This window comes from Python bivittatus, unplaced genomic scaffold (assembly GCF_059951505.1).
Source record: "Python bivittatus isolate LINGU-HERP-01145 unplaced genomic scaffold, Pbiv_v1 ctg000050_np1212, whole genome shotgun sequence".
Taxonomy (NCBI): Eukaryota; Metazoa; Chordata; class Lepidosauria; order Squamata; family Pythonidae; genus Python; species Python bivittatus.
In genome coordinates, this window is record NW_028277033.1 from 1,613,582 (window position 1) to 1,633,895 (window position 20,314).

Consider the following 20,314-nt stretch of genomic DNA (forward strand, 5'->3'; position numbering starts at 1 on the left):
ACAGCCACAACCAAGACACTGTCAGATAAATCTGAGTCTGGCCAGAACTGTAACCTGAGAAAGTGTCTCCGACAAGACCCTCCCTAGTCCCTGTGTTACTATAGCTTTACAATAAAAGTAGTATTAGCATGCACGATTTTGGTTTCTAGTCTGGTCTACCTGGAAGGGCTGACATTAATTTTGCACATCTGAATGTACTTCCCCCCTCCCTCCCTCCCTCAAGAGAATGAGGGAGGGTCTTGCCTGAGATGCTTTCTGGGGTCTCCGGCCAGAACTCGGATTTCTTTTATCTGATCCTTGTCTTGGTTGCTGCTCTTCCTCCAGTCCTTCAAGGTTATTCCTTCTTCCCATTGCATTGGCCCACTGAACCGCTTCTCTAGCATGTGGTTTGAATGAATACATCTTTATTACAGCCAAAGGCCGGAAACAGCTTGTGCTAGGAAGGCAGTCCAGGGCTTGGCTCCTTGTAGAACCCGGAAGACTGGTTACAGGAATAAGCCCTGGTTTAATTAATCAGGGGCAAGTATGTTGCATGAAAACAGCCACACAGAATAAGGGGGTGGCATGCTGCGGTTTTAACGGGCAGGCTGAGTTCACCTGGTAGGTGCAATTTCGAGTTTTGCACCCTAGTCGGAAACAAAGCTGAAATTTTAGCACATCAAGGATTCATCCTGTACTTGTTTTCCATTGGCGAGGTGCTTCCCTTTCCTTTTTTTCCTAAGCGCGAGGCATCCTTAAGATACGAGCCGTCTCCTACAAGAGCGCGTGGATTCCCAGTGATTTTGCAGATGGCGACCTCGCTGAGGAATAGGAAGCCTCTGGACCCCGAAATCCCTGGCAAGGGAAGCCAAGCGAAAGCCCCAAGTCCGGGATGCGAAGCGGAGCGCCACGGAAGGCGGCGGCGGGGCCGGGATGGCGCTGTTCCCTGCGGCGCACAGGTGGGGCGCCTCGCGAGCAGGCACCGTCGCTTTCCGAGCCTGGCTGCGGGAGCGCGCCTCGCCGGACGCCCCTGGCCCGCAGGCGGATGGCGGAAGGGAGGAGCTCTTGCGCGTCCTCGCGCTGCAAAGATGGCGCGCTCCGGCGGGTGGCGCGCCGAGGAGCGCGCGCGGGGGCGCCTGGCGCGCGCCCAGCCGGCTTCCCCGTCCCAGCCAATGGCGGCGAGCACGTTGGGCAGGGAGGCGCGGCCGGGCTGCCCGAGCCGCGGGGTCCGTCCTCGCGCGCGCCGGGAGCGGCAGGCGGGTGAGTGCCCTGCGCGCAGGAGAGGGGCCGTCGTTCTTCGCCAGCCGCCAGCGACATGGCCACCCTCAGGTAGGTGGGATCCCCGGGGCGTCGCGGGCTCAGCGCGGCGTTGCCCTGAGGCAGCCGGGCTCGCCTACCCGGGGGCGCACGCCCGCCGCGCTTCGCCCAGGCGGGGACTTCGGCTTTGCAACGAACTTGGGGGGTGCCTCGAAACAGAAGAGAGCGGGGATGCTTTGCCGCTCCCCCCGCCCCCAAAGCCGAGTCGGGTCTCACTAAGAAGTAAGTTGGCTGGACTTGCGGGGGCTCCCCTTCCCTCCCTCCGTCCCTCCCCGGGAACGTTGCTCAGTCTTACGCAGGGTGGGCTCCCGCGCGGCCGGGGGGTCCTGCCTCCGCATCTCCTGCAAACAAGCGTGGAAATCGTCGCCCCCTGTGTTCCCCTTCCTGGCTGTTTGTGCGGCTTGCTTGGGCAAAGCGATTTTTGTGTCTGAGGCTGGGCGTAATAGGCTCGTGGCACGGGCGCGCTGCTGAATCGGTGGAAGCGGCTTTCCGTAATCGCATCGGCTACAGCCTGAGCAAGTTTACTGTTGCCTGCTGTTCCCTGTGATTTGTATCCAAAATACTAGCGCTTGCTGTTGATACAAAATCGTATGTTTAGTTAAGTGCACGATAGAGAATCCGCTCGAAGTGCCTGGGACGTACCGTCGGTTAGCGTGGAATCTGATTTACTTTTTCTCTCTGGTTGCAATCTGAGTTTCTACCCACCCAAAACATTTTGGGAAGCGGTGCACTGCAGCGATAGTAGGCAAGCTGTTTGCAAACAAGTGCTTGCGTTTTGGCTGTCGATTAAGGTGTTTTTCCAGAGCCCGCTTAAAGGAAAAAAGCAGTCCGGATCTAAGAACAGCCCTGCTGGATCTGGATCACACATTTCGCTTAACCAAGAGTTGTTTAACTGTAGTTTATTGAGTAAGCCTGGTTGGCAGGGCTCACACAATGACTAGGATTCACATAATATACTAAAGCTATAAAGTTGCTGGCTTGGTTGAGCTGTTATGTCTAATCCCTTTCCAGAAGTTCCTCCGGTCCTGTGCCTTTTTCTGACCCTAACTCAGCTGCACTCAGCCTGTGGAACAGAAGCATCCTGGAGAGGCTCTAGTTGCCCATAAGTTAATAAATCAGCACCATGAGACAGGAAGGAGTGACTATCCCAGCAACTAATAGAGTTGATTTTTAGAACCCTGTGCGGATCACAAGCAGAGTACAGGGTTGGTTAAGCCCTGTTTCTTTTGGAAAAGACAATGCCAGGTTATCACTGCAGGTAAAGCCCTCTCTTTGGAATTGCAACAGAGAGCATAGACAGGGGCCTCCTCTGGTGAGTGTAATGTGCTGGCAGGATGATATGAAAGGAGGAGCTCTTTCTGATGGTTGGTCATCAAGAGCCATCGGGTCTGGCACTCCTCAGCACGGAGCGATTGGGTTCACATACTGCATTAATCCATAATCTGCTGGGTTAAGAGAGCCAAGCCGTTGTGGTTTGTAAACAAATCCCTTTAACTTGGAAGTTTGAGATTCATGGATTCTTTGGAATCTGTGCAATGCTTCAGATTCAACTGGGAAGAGTTGTTTTGGATATGGGCTACAGAAGAGATGCGCCATTACAGTGTCTGTCTGTAACTCATTCAGCCACCTCTTTCTTCTCATATCTGAAGTTTGATACAGCCTGAGTGGACACAGAGTTGTAGAAATTGCTGTTGGATGTTCCCTTTCTTTTAATCAAATGGGGTTTTGCTGTGCCTGCCATGATATTGGATGTCTCAAAATATTTTCTGCATTTAATGTTGTACTACAACTGCAAATGTTTGTAAGTAAGACTTCCAACATAGTTCTGAAATACAGATACTTCAGATATCAGACAGAGTAGCCTTTTGTTTACCCATAGGCCCAGTAAGTTCAAAGCTGTTTAGGTGGAATTCTTCAGACTTTACAGCAATTGGATCTGGTATCTCTAAGCATAAACTACATTTATTTAGGTTTCATGGGCTGAGCATTGATTTTCCTGTTTTCCAAGTTTATTTATCTACAGGGCTTATATACCCCTGCAGTCAAAACCAACTCTGAGCAGAGAACATACCCTATTTACATAAAGTTGAAATGTACCAGTTGAATACGCCTGTCTACACAGAAGACTTTAATTTATTTGGTAATAATGAGGTGTCCCAACTTTTTGAGAACTGAAAAAGCTGATTGTAAGCTTGAATTCTGGCACTAGTCAAGGCTAGAGTAAAAACCTTTGAAATTACTGCGGAAAAATCTTGTGGCTTAATGTTCGCAAATGCACTCAGGCTATGTATTTGCCAGTGTCATGGAAAATGACGGGGTTGCATTGCAGCTCAGCCTACATGAGGCTCTTGAAATCTCTAGAAAGGCCTTCTCTGGAAACCTGATCTTGAGAAACCTTAGCAGGTTCAGACCTGGATGGTATGCCAGGAGGTGAGCTTAACTTAAAGGAGACACTATGCCATGTAAACATTATTTTATAAACTTTGGACTAGCTTATGACATGGAGCTTGCAACATGGAAGCATCGCTTATTTAAAGATTTACACCTGCAGTCATTTATTGTGATGCATTTCTGTTAACACTGATAATCTCTGTGACCATGTTTGCATGTAGCAAGATGAGCCAGACTTGTTCGTAATCAGCAAATGAGCCCGTGCCTCCCTTTTTTAAAAGAAAAGAAAAAGGATTTTTAATCTTGAATTAAGAAATGATGCAGGCCCTCGTTTGGCTGGTAAAACACAGGCACTGGTGTCTAAACGGGGCCAGTGCAGCTTCTTAAAATGTTGACTCAGTTGGAGTAAGAGACATTTGGGGGAGTGAAGTGTTTTGGACTCCATCTGAAAAAAGATTGTGATCTTTTATCAGCTAGTGCCAAAATAAGCCATTAATAAAGTTTGCTTTTTTCCCACATTCTACAGCTCTTATTTTCAGTTAGTATTAGTTTCTAAGGTAGATGAATTATAAAACACATTTTGTCCAGAAAGGCCAGCATAAAAATTTGATGCATCTGCTTTATTGTGATGGAAACCCCTGGTCAGTCTAGGCAAAGACTGTGCAGTCTTTCTAATGAGAACAATCACCTCTGCTTCTACCAAATAAATACTAGAGATTGAACCTGGAAATGTTTGTGTGGAAAGCATGTGCTCTACCCATGGCTCCTTTTAGAAACTCATAGTTTTTGGTAGCTATCGCTATGCTGATATGTATCTACTCAGCATATCTCAAGGCCAGAAGAACCAGCTTACAGGAATTGATCAACAAAACATTGATCAGATGTTTGCTTTCCAGCAAGCTGAATGAGTTTAAATGATCCTCAAGTGTCTACAGAAGGAAATATGGTGCCCACAAACATGTTCCCTTCCTTTGGTTTAGAAAATCTGGATTACAGATAAAGCTACTTGAGCTATCATCATGACTTTTCAAGTGTACTTCTTGATAAAATAATGTTTGAGGATTTCAAAAGCCACTTAGCTGCTGTGAACTCTGCACTGCGTGTACTTTTTACACAAACACAAAAAAAGGCTTAAAAACAAATCTGTGAAAGGTATTGATTGGTCTCTGTTTGGTGTAGTGGCTTAGGTCATTAATTATACTGTGTTCGTGGGGGAGAGAAGGGATTTGCAGTCTCAGAATGGCTTGCTGCTTATATTTGTAAGTACACTGCAGTTTGTAAAATCAAGTGACTTGAACAACTTTATCTTGCAGTGAAAATGTCCTTTTTGGAATGGGGAATCCTCTCCTTGACATCTGTGCTGTTGTGGACAAGGATTTCCTTGACAAGTAAGTCTTAAATGGTTTCAATGTGCCTAGTTTCACTTTGCCTAATTAAATGCAATACTTGGAGTAACACTTCTATTACATTCTCTCTCTCCCTGTGATAGACCTGGCTTTCTTAATTCCACCCCAATGATGTATAACACGTACAATTTTACTGAGATACATTCTGTGCAATATGCCAAAAATATTCGCTTGCTGAAGTCACCCCCAATTATGATGCAGTGGGTGGAATGCCTTGGCCCTCTGCAGAGTTGAGGGCATTTATTTCACCTCTTAAACCTTCAGCTCAAAAACTCTAACAAGGAACCCAGAAGGGATGTTAGCCACTATGGGCTGCCCTGAACTGCTCCCTTGCTCTAGGTCCATGTTTGCTGTGCCAGTACTCAGAATGTTGTTTTATACTTCTGAACTGGAATAAAATGGTGTCTTGCTACCAGGGCTGTGGAGTTGGCGCATAAAACCTTCGACTCTGACTCCTTTAATTATATATTGATATAGGAAATAAATTATAAATATACTAATTATATATTTCCTATATAGACTGCAAGCATGCAACATACAAGGCATTAAAATTAAAATATATCCTGAAAAAAATAGGTTAATCAAGTTATTATCTATGAGATAAGAAATTTTAACATATTATATTATTTATATTATATACAATTTAAATCTATTAGGAGTTGGAACATTTTTACCGACTCGAGTAACCCAAGAATTGCTTCCGACTCCACAGCCCTGCTTGCTACTGTGTTAAAAAAGACTTCTCTGAGATGTGAAGATGGCACAAATGGAGTAGCAATATGTAACAAATATATCAGCATTGGGATCCCATTTCTGCTTTAAATCTGGTTTGAATATCTGCCCTCACTGAGCATCTGCATAAGGCCTGATTAGGACAAAAGTTTATCCCTGAAGTTGGAACCCTGGAATATTCCTAGTGTTGTATTTCAAAATCACTTGTTGCAGATTGCAATGCAGTGGTTGTATAATGGGATTTGCATATTTCAGTAGCCAGTCTTTGTTGAATCACAGTTTATTGAATAAACCACAATTGTGGGATGTGCACAATATGCTTACATTCTGAGCTGTGGTTTCCAAATCACAGTGACTGGTGTTGTACAACATGCTGAAGCAGAGATACACAAGCTGCATTGGCTTAGCCCAATGTGAGAAACTAGGGCAGGTCTTGTTTTAAAATCTCTGCAAAGCATTCAGTCAGCAAAGTGGAAAAGGTAGAGGCTTGGCATCTGGTAAAAACCATGATGACATCATCATTAAATCAGTTTAGGTATTTCATATCAGTCATATGATATAATGACACAGTTGACATCATGTCTTTTGCACAATGACGTCATGATGTGCATGTCATCACTTGTCCTCTTGGCAATCCTGTGAGCATTAATGAACAGAGGGAGAGAAAGACATCTCTCACAGGTAAAATGCCCCTTTGTGAATTTCCCTGTACATTCCTTGGCAGACAAAACAGATCTCCTTCCTACGTTAATTTTTTTATATATATAATCTAGCCCTGGAGTTTTTGTTTTTTCTCCGCAGGTATCAATCTTTTCCTTTTATTGTGTAGAAAATACATTCCTTTTCTAATCATATGATTTGTTCTCTGCATATTTATGTAAAAAACATTCTTTGACCTCATTATTTATTTATATCATAAGTATTCATTTGCAAAAAGAATAGAATGGAAAATATGCTTTCTCATTTTTTTCCTGTTTTGCATTGAATACTTTGGTTTTCCTGACATAAGTTAGAATTTTATGTGACAGTTATCTTTCCTCCTCAGTATTTTGGCCACTTCCAATGTACTTGGATTTTCAACTCAAACAGGATAGTCAGGTACACCAAATATTTCTAATTTCCATTGTTGCTAATCCAGTGAATTACTGTTGCTTATTTTTCCATATTTTTGGATTTCAGAGGACTCAGCTAAAATGATAAATAGGCAGCACGTAATATAAGTTATATTAATATATTCTCTAGGTTTCTTGGTCTCTAGCTCTCCATATACTTATCCGGTTGCATCTTTAAAGAAACAGGTCCAAGTATGAAATAGCTGAGCTAGATCTGTCTAAAATCTTATCCCTCTTATTATTAAAGTCTCCCTTAAGACCCTCTTGATTAAGGGGAGGTGGCTTTTAAGAAGGCTTTTCTGTGTTCGGGGTCTGTTGGGGAGGGAAGAAAGATAATTTCCTTTTAAAAAATGAAGTTATCCCCTTCCATCTGGTTTTGTAGGTGTTACATTGAAGGGAGAGCTGCAGATAGCAAAATTGTGGTAACTTTTGGTCTTAAATATGTTGCTGAACATCTGTTTCAGCTAACATGGCCAAGGGAGATGGATGTCCCCATTTCTCCCTTAAATGTTTTGGAACCTTGAATTGCCGGGCCAATCTGTTTTTGGTTTCCAAAGTGGTCCATCCTTAAGCCTTGATGCTTTTTTTGAAATAAATCAACAGGCTGCTTAAGGGGATCTCCATTCATTTCTTTAGAATTTAGGGTCAAGATTTCACTCAGCATAAATGGAACTTCAAGACTTTACTGTTTCTGTTCAGTCTGGAATTTCTGACCTGATGCTTTAAATACATTTGTGGTTACGGAAAAACCATTGTGGCGGAGATGACAGGCCTCTGCGTCAGTGCTTCTCTAGAAGAAGCAGAACAACAAAGTCTGTGTATACCCCTTTCACTGTCCTCTTCTTACCCTTAATGAAGAACTTGGAGTGTGCTTTGAGACACTTAAGGAGTCAGAGGAGGGACCCGAGTCTTTGCCAGTGTACGAGACTGTGAGAGGCAGGTGGGAGAGGAAGAATTCAGTTGATGTGAGGAGAGACAGCATGGGTTCAGATGTGGAGCCTGTGGGAAGGAAACATTTCAGAGATTCTGCTTTAATAAGCTCACTCTAAATCTGCCTGGGAATTTAGTCTTGTGGTTTTCAGGATTAACTAGATAGCCCTGTGACCTGATGGGTCATCCTTTGAGAGAAAGGTAGTGCAGTCTGATGTGACCAGAATTTAACATTAAATTTTAGCCTGACCGTATTTTTTTTACTCCAATGCAGGATGGTCCTGTGATCATATCTATATCTATATATCATAAATAGAAAAATAATTGTAGTGACAAATGAACTTCAGTAATACATCAATATTTACTTACCTAAACAGATAAACAGAATGACCACAGGCAGGCAAAAAAGCAGTGGGAGCAGGAGCGACTTCCAACTTCCTGCCAGCTTCCCCATTGACTTTGCTCTTGGGAACCTGGCAGGGAGTGTTGGAAACCACAATCACGTGACCATGGGGATGCTGCAACAACCACAACATTGCAAATAACACTGGTCTGAACATCGTGGAAATTCCTGTTCTGCAGAAGTAATGAGTTCTGGATTTTTTACACATTCTTTAAGTTAGCAGATTTGAGGTACCTTGATTCAAAAATTGCTACGGTATAATGCACCGTTTGGGCTAACTTGAGGGTACAGATAAACACAATGAGAGTTTTAGTATTTCAGATGTTTTTACCCCTGGCCAGCATTAAAGCTGCCTTTCTCAAATCCATGTGTTTCTTGCTTCTTGAATTTGCCAGCTGTATGAGGCTTCACAGCCTGGGGAAAAAAGGTTGGGAGGGAGTCTGGGCTTCTCCCTGGTACACTTACGAAATGTTTCTGCTTGTCTCTATAATATTGAAGCAACAATTAGAGACTTTCTGGACAGACATTCTGGTAATGGTGTGCCAGCTGTTTCCACCCTGCAGTTGTTAGCTTGATGACGAGGCAAATTATGACTTGGTCTCTCTTCTGGTACAATCCAGCCTGGGGTTCTGCTGCTTTGTCGTCTTCTGCCAGACGACAGTTGGGGAGGCTTTAGCTGCAGCGCTGCATCCCTCTTCATCCTTCGGTTTTGTTGGGATGGGCTGTCAACCATTTTCTTGTTTTCACGCCAGCTGAATTTTTGTTGCTCCTTCTGTTGGCAGGGGGAAGATCCTTCAACTTCATCCGGCAGCCCTGTCTTTAACATTACTGTTATTAATACTTAAGAGGTGGATTTTTGAATTTGTATTCTTTTAGAAGGTTCAGGTGCAATATTTTGACATGCATTAATTGTTTTACCTTGAAAGGTAGTGACTTGTAGAGCCTTGCTATATTAAAGCAGGGTTTCCGTGATTCAACAACACAGGGATTTTAAGATTCCTGGAGAATAAATCTATTTTATTTCTTATTAGCCCAATCCCATAAGTCAGCTCTGGCCAATTTACTCGCTGTGTTAGTGATGAATTGCTATATGTGTTCTCCTGTAACAGTTTAAATAGTGACGTTCTGAATTGTGCTTTTAAGATTTAGAAACTGTTTATATTGCTGCTATCATATTTTTTTTCTTGCAAAGTTAATCCCACTCATAACAAATTTGAGTGTAAATGCTAAGTCCAGTTATTCCCCAGTGTCTTTTACTTGTTTGTGAAGTGAAACTATGAGAATTTGCCAACTAAAAGAAATGTTTGTTTCTAACTTTGACCTTTACTAGTAGGATTTTTGCCACATAATTTGATTGTGTGTTTGAGCCAGAATGTTCCTTTATTCTGCTTCTCACTTGCTGGATCAGCCATTTTCATCTCTCTCTGGTCTGCGGATAAGGGCCTTTAGGAATGGCTCGCAGTGAAGTTGAATATTCTGTGAGTAGTAGCGGGGCCCCTGGGCTCACCCTGTTGTTCTTACCCAGTTTTCCAACATGTTGCTGTTTTTGAAGCTTTTTTATCTCAGGGAAAAGAACTTAGAGCTTGCAGTTCAATTTACTTCATTTCTTCCTTTCCTTAGGGCATTTCAGTCACGTGTTATACCTTAGAAGCCATTAATTGTGCAGTTCATCTCTATTCTCTCTTGCATTGTAACACCATTTTTAGATCATCTATCTAGACATTAGATAGTTCAAAGTCTTATTAGTTTTTGTTTCTATTCAACAAGCAACCTGGATCTTTTTTTCTTTTATGGAAAAGAACAGTTGTGGCGCATAGTCCTATAGAGTTTGTGTTTTCTGCTTTAATCATGTGCACTGAGAGAGGTCCCCCATCTTAGTTGTTAAGATTGCTGTTACACTGACCTCACAGATACTTTATCAAAAGCAACTACCCTTCTTCTGATTGCTTATACTTAACTTTTGAGACCTGCAAGACAAAAGAACAAAAAGTGAATTCTGTTACGTGGTCGCTTGGAAGCGTTTCTTGTCTACCAACTTCAAAGCATTAAATACAGGTTTATTACAAGGCCAGACTCCAACCATAACTGCAAGGGTCGCCCTTGCTACCTCTGCATTTGTTTCTGGAGAATACAGGTGTTTACATCATTTAAGCAACTGGGAAGCAGCAGGTAAGAACAGGCAGGATTTACCTTAACCTGCATCTTTCCAGGAGACTGAGTTTCAAGCCAGACCACCAAATGATCCCCATCCCTGCCTTGGATATCTCAGACTTCCACCTGATTGTAGGACATTCTTCAGCCACCCTTGGCTCAAATGAAAATGGGGTTTTTTGGTAGAGCTTGGTTGGTTATCATCCATGAATGGCTGACTCTCCACTGCTGCCTTTCTCCACTCCAAGATGGATCAACTTGCTTGTCATGCCATAAATCTCCTAGCTTGGGGCTCATCTCATCAGGTTCTACCCTCTTGAATTTGCTGTTCTCCTTAAATCTTCTACCCTGTCAACCTCACTCCAGCTTTGCTCATTTTTCTCTGCAGCAGGTGTGTAGCAGGTCATGTCCTGATGTGGGAGGATTATAACCCGGGCTCCAGTTGGCCAGCCATCACCAGTGCCCTTCTCTTCTCGTGGCACGTGCTGAGCTCTTGAGGGGGTAGATGGTGTCCCAGTCCTTTTGCAACAAGCTGCACATCATGATTATGCAAAATAAAAGTATTGTTAGGAAAAGGTATAGAGTTTTTAATTGTTATGGGCACGAGCATGGGTACATATGTGTGAATGTATGTCTCTGTCTGGATTGTTCCATGGAGTTGAAGCAGGTAAGCTGTTATTAGCTACCAATCATTTTCTGGCATTCACACTTGATTAATGCTTGATTAGTCATACAACCTTGCTTGGTCTCCCCCTTCTTTCAGTTCAGGATGTATTTCAACCTGAAGCTCATCCTTGGTATAATACAATTATATGGTACTTTTAGGGCTGTTTTGTATCTGTGCTCTATGAGCAACTTTACTTCAGCAGGAAGAGATGCAGCTTTTTTACTAGCTGCACTGCTCCCGCAATAGGATATAGATGAATGGCAGTACAAAAGTGAGAGAAAGGCAGATTGTGAGGATTGGACTAGGACCAGGGAGGCCTGTGGAAGCCCTTGGGGTGGCTTTGGGTCAGTCATGATCTCTCAGACTTGTGATACAAAGTGGGCAAGGGGCAAGTGGGATATAGAAGCAACATTTTTGCTCTTTGCAGAGAAGCCAACAGATAAAACATCATTTTAAGAGAAGCAGTTATGTGTCTGAAGTGATTAAAATGATGGAGTAATAAAAATCTGCATCAACAGGTAATATATATTAAGCTCCTAAACTGAACAGGGACAAAATACTTCAAAGATACAACAGATCCTTCCTGCATCTGTCACCCTAAACGGCCTCTTAATTTAAAGGCACGTCTGTCTGAAGTGGCTGTTTATTTAGCTGGCTCCCTTTAATATGAAAAAGTCTCCTATAATTAGATGTTTAGACATTAGGAAAAAGTCTCAGACGTGGTTTAAGAGGTCTGACTGGAGTCGGGATGGTGAACTGTGGTGACTAATAATCTATTTCACCCCTTGATCTTGGGAAATTAAACAGAAAAACAGGTTGAAATGGTTTTCAATTACAGATAGTCCCCAGTTTAAGAACAAGTTCCGTTCCCAAGATCTGTCCTTAAATCGAATTTGTATGTAAACCGGAACAGTATTATTGTATAATACCGTATAAGTAGCATTGTGTATTTAACTCAAATTTTGCTACAGTGGGCTCCATTCTTAACTATGGGTCGTCCTTAAACCAGGCGTTCTTAACCCAGGGACTGCCTGTAGTCGTAATGAAAATCTTCACTTAAATAAATTGAATTCTGCCTGAGCAGCCTGGAAATTCTGGCTGATTTCTTCTCACTTGGTATTGTTGCAGAATATACAGCTATCACAATAATTTGGACTGGGGGACTTCCAGGGAAGAAATGGCAGATTGAAGATAGCTCTGCAAAAAGCAGAGCTGACAACTGTGGTGGAATGAAGAGCCGGTGAGTAGACTGGCTCTTCAATAATTCCTCTCTGGACAAGGAGAGGACTTGAGATTGCCCACAAGTGCTCCAGACAGCTGCTTCTTGTGAGGAGACTACAATACAGCTGTTTCTGGAGGGCTTAGAGCTCTGGGAGACAAGGGAATAGCCATCTTGCTCAAACCGCGGTTGGTGCCTTTGAAAAGACACTAAGTTTGCATACTTCCTTTTCTAATCACTTTTGGAAATTGCTTGTTAACTGCTTTTCAGCTATTAGGAATCTTTGGATTGACAAGTTTTATAGCACTGGGTGAGTTTCCTTCAATTCTTAGTGAAATAAGTTTTAAATACAAGTTTAAGGACTTAAAAATAAACACTTTTTGGAATAAACAGCAAAAAGGTGATTAAAACTTTGATTTTTGAAAGTTACAAATGGACTAAGGGTCCATTTGTAACTTTCTAAAATCAAAGTTTACCTACCCTTTCCAAACAATATGGATAATCATTGGGTTAGACAAATCTGAACAGCAACAGTAATGAAACTGTTCAACATCAACAAATGTGAAGTCTACACAATTATAAAAACTGTTGTGAAACAATAGCATACAATAACAACTGTGTATATTATTCTGTGTCTCAGCAATGGCTGAGCTTCTCTTGTTTTGGGAGCTAGGCAGGAACAGTGCTATTTAATACTACTTGGCTTTGTCAAGCTTGAGTCTAAAAGACACCTTGTATAGTCCTGTATTCAACTCACTGCCACCTCCATGTGTATGTGTTTCTCTGGCCCAGTGCTTAACTTGATGGATGAAGGATTTTGAGCTTAGGTGTACTTGATTGTAGTCTGGCCATGGATACTTGTTGTGTCCCCTTTTAGGGATTTCATTGTAATTCAGATGACAGTATTCAGGACTTGATACTATATCAAGGAGCGGAATGGTAGTAATATTCAAAAAGGACATTGCTACTTATGTGCTTGACTATATCTCAATAAAAGGATCATATTTATTAAGGGATATCCAGAAAAATCAGTGTTATACAACTGTATACGCTAACTATAGATGTACTGGAAGAAGACATTGAGATAAATTGCAAGAGCTGCTAGATCAAGAAAGGATGTAGCACTACCAACAGGTGATTGGAATGCAAAGTTGGAGAAATGGAGGAACCAGGAATCAAGGACAATTGAGTTAGATAGATTTGGAAGAAGAGTTAATGGAGTAATATGTCAGTAAGTTACAAAGAATGTGTAATCAGAATGTAATATCTTATGCAAAAACAAAAATGAGAAGCTATGGGAAGAGAAAAGATACATTCCGAAAACTGAAGCAGAAAGTTCCAGATTTTCAAAGAGGAAAAGGCCCCAGAATAAGCTATCATGATAGCCAAAGAAAGTTAGACGATTAGGACAACAGGAAGGATGCATGATGAACACATAGAAGCATCTTTCAGCATCAAGCAGGAAAGGACAAAGGACAGCATCCTTGGCTGAAAGGAGTTCATGTCCATTCTTGGAGCAAAGACAACTCTGAAATGCCAAAGGGGTAGGCCAGATGGGATGGAAGGCAGCTGCTTTAATGAAGAATGGCAACCAGAAGAGGAATATCACAAGAAAAGGAAAACTGCGATTAAAGAGATCACAGTAATCATAGGACAATTTACAGTTAAGATGGAGCTACTCAAGAATAATCATGGAAGAGATCCAATACAGGTAAATGAGCTTAAAGGAAGGCAGAAATACTTAAAGTTGCTGGAAGAAAAGGCAATTGCTACCAAGCAATTATCCTTAGGAGCTATTTATATGAATGCAAGGAAAAAATGTGTATACTTTGCATCTTGTGATTTCCGGAGCCCTGCTGTTGTCAGAATGCCTCTTGAAGTCTTAGTTGCCAAAGAAAATAAATTCTGTAAGGAAATGTCTGTTCATTTTATTTACTCATCTGTTTGATTTATAGCCTGCTTTTCCTCCTGAGATCCTCTCCTCCAATTTTATCCCCACAGCAGTTCTGTGAAACAGGTTAAGCTAAGAGGTGCCCACTGGCCACAAATTCCCCAGGGTGTTTCATGACTGAGAGGGGCCTTGAATATGAGTCTTAGTCTAGCAAAATCTGAACTAAATTGACATGCTGGATGTAGCTCATACAACTCAGAAGAACCCAAAATGTGCTCTTGCTATTTGCATCTACTTTGGATAGTAATAACAAAAACACTCTGTCTTTCTGCTTATAGAATTACTCAAGGAGGCTTACTACATAAATATAAAATATAAAAATGATAGTAAAAATAATCTCAGGATGATTAAGATCAGCTTAACAGTTAACAGCTTGGAAGTTTTGGTTGGTTTTTTTTTTTTAATTGTGCCATTTGCCTAAATATAGGGTGTGTTGAGGTGTTTCCTAAATACTCACCTCCCTGGGAAGAGCATTCCATAGCCTGGGAGCCATGCAAAGGAGCCCCCCCCCCCCTTTCATACCAGAGAGCTGAAACTTTTGGCAGTGAAGGCGTCTTCAAAGGGGCCTTTCCTGTTCATCCACATAACTGGGCAGGTTTATGATAGGAGAGATGGATTCTTAGGTAGTTGAGAAATACCAAAGGGAAGCAGATTACTTGGAGGTGTTTGGACATTGTCCAGAGTGCATGTCATTCCAAGGACCATCTGAAACAAAGTAGGTAGAATCTTAAGGCTGGTTGCTAAAGGCATCAGTTGTGCAGCAATTAATCAGCTTTAGTCTTTCCTTTCTCAATCACTTTTAATCATTTAAACCTATTATTTTGGTGTTAAGTTCAAAAGCTCTTTGCAGAGCTGTTGTACTATATGGTACTGTATTAATTACAGCTTAAAATCTTGTCCAAATGCAGGATTAGAGTGAGACTGCCAGATAGAATAGATTCTTTGGTAAAGAAATTTATCTGTACAATGATGGGTTGAGTTATAAAAAAAATAAGATGGACCAATGCAGATGTCTTCTGCTACTGAATACGGTCAATTCAGGGAGGTGAATCTCTCTTGGATGAGCTAGGAAGGTCTGCACCTAACCAGAAGTTGCCTTTATAAATTATATTCCCTAATGCAACTTGTAATTCTGCACTGTTGTCCTAATCCAATAAACTCTTTAAATAGTTCCTGCAAAGTTATATTTGGGTTTTTAAGCAGTATTTGTTGGCTCCAACCCTGGCCTAATGCATATTCGATCAGTAGAGTGGTTCCTTAAAAACGAGCACTTGGAGATGTAAGAACAAAGAGGTCTTGCAATTTATTGTGTGCGATATGGGATGGTTCCAGTAGTGACATCCTATGTAAAGTGATCCTACATTGCTTCTTGCATTTTTGTGATACTGTATTTACTCCACTCTGAATCCTTGATTGTACAAGGACAATTATTTCATTATATGGATAAATGGTCCTGCTTATCAGAAAAGGAAAAAATGGCATGCATATAATAGATACTTTTACTCTAAACCAGTGTTTCTCAACCTTGCCAAGTTTAAGATGGGTCTACCCATCTTTAATTTGCCGAGGTTGAGAAACACTGCTGTAAACTCTAAGCTTAATTTGACACAAAACAGGGGTCCAGTCAGTTGGTCTTCTGATCCGGCTCCTGTGCCTTTCAGTAACTGGATTACATAGGATAATGGATGATGTGGTATCTATTGCGTTCTTCCTTCCCACTTTGTTCTGCTGAGGTCTACAATGACATGAACTTCCATAAGGGGTTGAACTGTGATGGAATAGGGATTTGCTCCCTTTTTACAGGTTTTCACCTCAGTTAACAGAATTGGGTTTTTTATCCCTTTGCCATTGCATCTAGCAATATTTACAAGGAAAAACACAGCTTGTTTAAAGCAATTTCATGAGCTCATAGCATGTTAGTAGAGATGATTTTCTCTTTTTAAAGAATTCTCTCCTCTATATTGTTTTAACTGTTGACTTGAAATTAGTACATTTTTTTCAGATTTGCCAAAGTTTTTGTAAAAGCTTTTGTGAGAAATTCCATAAATGTGATCTCTGTCGGAAAAACAGCTTGATGAAAGCCCGATTTGATTATTTTATTTTCCAGTGATCTAAGCCCTATTCTGCATTAATCTTATCTTCAAAATGCTAACGCTGTTCAATGAGTATTAATTTCCACAATGTTTGGAAATTAAACTGAAGAGCCATAATCTTCCATTTGACTACAGCTACTTGTGTACAGTTTGCTTGGCGTCCAGCTTAAAATTTCCTATCCCTGGAACAAAGAAAAAGAAATACGATTGCTGCAGTGTGAAGTAACTAAGAGTGCAGGAGACGGCCTGATTTCGTGAAATCAGTTTAAGTAAATCATTACATTTGAAATGTGTGTTGAGACCTTAACAGTGAGGCTGGGAACCATCTGTTTTGTAGAGGCAGGAAATAGAGGTTGAATTGGATTAGTAGCGCAGACTCATACCATCGTGTAGGATATATAGATCAAATGGATTAGCCAGCCAAGTGGAATTACATTTGTTTTGGTTTTAAAAGCACATATATCACTTACTTGAGTTTGACTCCCCTGCATGTCTAGAAGAGAGATAGTGTGCTGAGTTATATTGGCTTTCCATTCTGGATGTTGAATATTTGGTATAGTTATTATTAGCTTAGCACTCCTTCATTAGTTGGAAGTGCTTCATTTACAGTATTGTCAACTGAATGCAATCCAGTTGTAATAAATGGGTCACTATCTTAAAAACACTTCATTAGGGTTTTATACTGGAAACAAAGAAAATGAACATTCATTCCATTTATGAATATTAGTGACAAATTAGCAAAACAAAAAATTATTTACAGTAATTTCAATTATTCTTTTAAGGTTTGTGTTCTTCTCAGAAGATAGCTTATCTGTAATAATAATTTCTTTTCTGAGTTTAGATATTATTCAGCTGGAATTTCATAGATTGGTAGTTCCCATTTCAGAATGGAGATGGTGGTTGTTAAAACTTAAATCACATGAATTAAGGGCTTTACTTCAGAATTTGATAGGAAATCCATGTATCATATTGTCAAATTGCCCAGGATTACTATTGCTGTATTCAATTTCAAAAGCTGCCAGAATCTGATACGAAGCCAAGAACAGGATTATAATAAAAATCTAGTGAGGATTTTTCATTACCTGCCAGCTCATTGCAGGCTATCTCATTACTTAATCAGGATTCCAAATATGGACTACAATAATAACTTGGTAATTCTGCCGTTGTTCAGAATAAATATAGTTTTACTGAAAGCAGAAAAATGTTTATAGTAAATTGATTATATTGAAATAGATTGTATAGTTGTACCGAAATAGAACTAACATACATTACAATAGTGGTTGATTTTTTTTTTACATAAAAAAGTTTCTGATTGGGTGAAAGGAATATTTTTGTATTGCTGTATTAAATTTAGATGGTCAGTTTAAGATTTGCCTGTCATTTATCTATAAAAAAAATTGTGCTGCAGAAAAGTGCATGTCAAGATTGATCTTTTCTCCATAACTTTTCTCTTTCTGGAACTTTTATATATACTAGAAATAATTTTAAAAACTGGATTACAATTGAATTAAGATCTTGTAGAAAATACAGCATTGCAAACTTGGCAGTGATTTATCTCAAACTTTTTCATAACTTACCAATATTTTACACCATTTTTGTTAACTGGTGATACAGTTAACTTGCAAAAATCAGAAGGATCAGCTGTTAATATTAATAAGAAAATGAAGGAACAGCTATCATAGTAAAATTTAGTAGTATCAGATTATGGCTGATTTCCTACTTGAAGAATTAAGTAAAACCTAATGCAGGATCTAAGAAATATCAAAGAATATATTTTGAAAAAATGATATTGGTGGACTGTACAAATAGAATACGCTGTATAGTGTTAAAAATCTAGTGTCCATCTTAATAGTTTGGAGAAGGTAGTGGAAAACTTTGTTGTGAATATTTTTCCAGACATTATGTGTCTTGATCAAAAATTCTTCAAATTAGGTAATTGTGTGTCATAACATTTTCTCAGGGAAAGGTTATTTCACTTCAAAACAGTTCTTCAAGGATTTTCAAATTCATTCCATGTTAATATGAATTACTTGTCATCTGTGGTACCAGTGTCTGCAACTATAACATAAAAGATACATGTTTTAATCCTTCAATAAGTGTTTCAAGAAGTTTATTTTCAACAGATGGAGAAAAGTGCTGGTATTTTTCTTCTGTGTTGATGAAAGATGTGGGATGTGGTGGGACTGGATACAGAAACTTGAATCTGTAATTTATTCTCATTGCATTTTTCTTTGAATAGTATTGCAGATAAAAATGATAACCAACTATAGAAAAATAGTATCATGTTTCACCAAATACTATATTAAATAGGAATAGTCATTGCTACCCTGGGGAAAAAGCAGTTCCCGTTTGTAAGAGAAGTGGAAGAGAAAAATGAAATGTAAATGGTGAGAGATATTAAACACCTGTTTTACTAAAACGACACTGAGACTCTGTGTGACATGAATAAAGAATGAAAATCTGAATCTCTTAAAAATATATCTCATTGAGTGCAGTGTGGCTTATGTCCACGGAAGTAGGTGTAGAATTTGAACATAAATATACTAACCAATGGAAGGGAATATATCAGTTGTGAAGGGGAAGAGAAATTGGCACATATTCTAGTTTCTGTTCCTTGCAAACTGAAAACAATTGTGTTGATCCTTGTTCAGTTTATTTTGCCTTTGAACATTTTTGTTTACTATTTTAAAATAATTTGTTTAGGGTCATAGACATATCTCAGATATGTGATAACATATCAAATAAGAAAATAAAAGTTAGCAACGTTGACTAACCTTCAAGCTCTTATTCCAAAATGGGAAATTGGTTCTGTGTTCATTTATTTTTGATTAACTAGGTTTTTTTCTATATTTTCAGATACGGGTTGAAACCAAATGACCAGATTTTGGCAGAGGAGAAACATAAAGAGCTGTAAGAAATCCAATATGTTACTTCTTAAACTTGATTTTCTATTAATTTAATAGAAAGTGTTCTGTTTTCTCCATTTATTTATAGTAACTTTAATCTGTTTTTCTCTAAAAATATTACAAATGTGTTATTGAAGGTTGCTCCTCCCTCCCTCCCTCCCACTTTCTTTTCTCTTTCTCTCTCTCTTTCTTCCTTCTTCTCTTTCTTCCTTTCTCTCTCTCTCTTTTTCTCTCCTTCCTTCCTTCCTTCCTTCCTCCCTTCCTCCCTCCCTCCCTCCTTCCTTCCTTCTCTAGCTGCCAGGGTTGGAAGGTATATTGGAGGATTTCTAGTCTACCCCCCTGCCCAGGACCAGAATCCTCTGACCATCCCAGCCAAATTGTGTCCAACCTTTACTTGAAAAGCTTCAGTGATGGAGCACCCGGGACTCCAAGCGGGAGGCTGTTCCACTGCTTATCAGCTCTCACAGTCAGGAAATTCCTTCTTATCTTGAGTTTGAATCTCCCTTGGTAAAGCTTCTACCCGTTGGTTCTTGTCTTACCCTCAAGCACTATGGAGAATAAATCCACACCCTCTTCTCTTTGACAGCCCTTCAAGTGTTGGAAGACTGTTAGCATTTCTCCCCTTTGCCTTCTCTCCTTTAGCTAAACATATCCAGTTATTCTAACTGTTCTTTGTGGAATTTACCCCCCAAGCCTCTCACAATCTTTGTTGCTCTTCTACTGTATGTGCCCTTTCTGGTTCCTCAGTTCCTCCTTGTATTTTGGCAACCCAGACTGGACAGAGTATTCCAGGTGAGGTCTGACCAGAACAGCATAGAGTGGAAGTATCAGTTCCTGGGATCTTGACATTATACCTTTGTTGATGCAGCCCAAGGTTGCATTGTCTCTTCTGGCAGCTGCATCACCCTGCTGGCTCATGCTTAATGTGTGGCCAGATCCTTCTCACAAGCCTTATTGCTGAGCCAGGGACCGTCTGTCTTGTACCTGTGTGTCTGGTTTTTCCTCCTTAAGTGCAGAAGCTTTCTTTTCTCACCATAAAAAAGCATTTTGAACCTCG

At 40.5% G+C, this 20,314-nt stretch overlaps 1 protein-coding gene across 3 annotated transcripts in view; it reads left to right on the forward strand.

Annotated features, from left to right (window-relative positions):
• ADK (adenosine kinase) overlaps positions 1 to 20,314 on the forward strand; it is a 233,151-nt gene that overhangs the window by 17,955 nt on the left and 194,882 nt on the right. Inside the window, exons 1-3 of one of the 3 annotated variants that reach the window (XM_088128741.1) lie at positions 1,158 to 1,308; positions 5,001 to 5,075; positions 19,208 to 19,261. In XM_088128741.1, coding sequence (XP_087984867.1) covers positions 1,295 to 1,308; positions 5,001 to 5,075; positions 19,208 to 19,261 — 143 coding nt within the window. In that variant the 5' untranslated portion in view covers positions 1,158 to 1,294. Of the gene's footprint in view, positions 1 to 1,157; positions 1,309 to 5,000; positions 5,076 to 19,207; positions 19,262 to 20,314 lie in introns of those variants that run through there. The other 2 variants (XM_088128731.1, XM_088128748.1) reach the window with 2 other exon arrangements.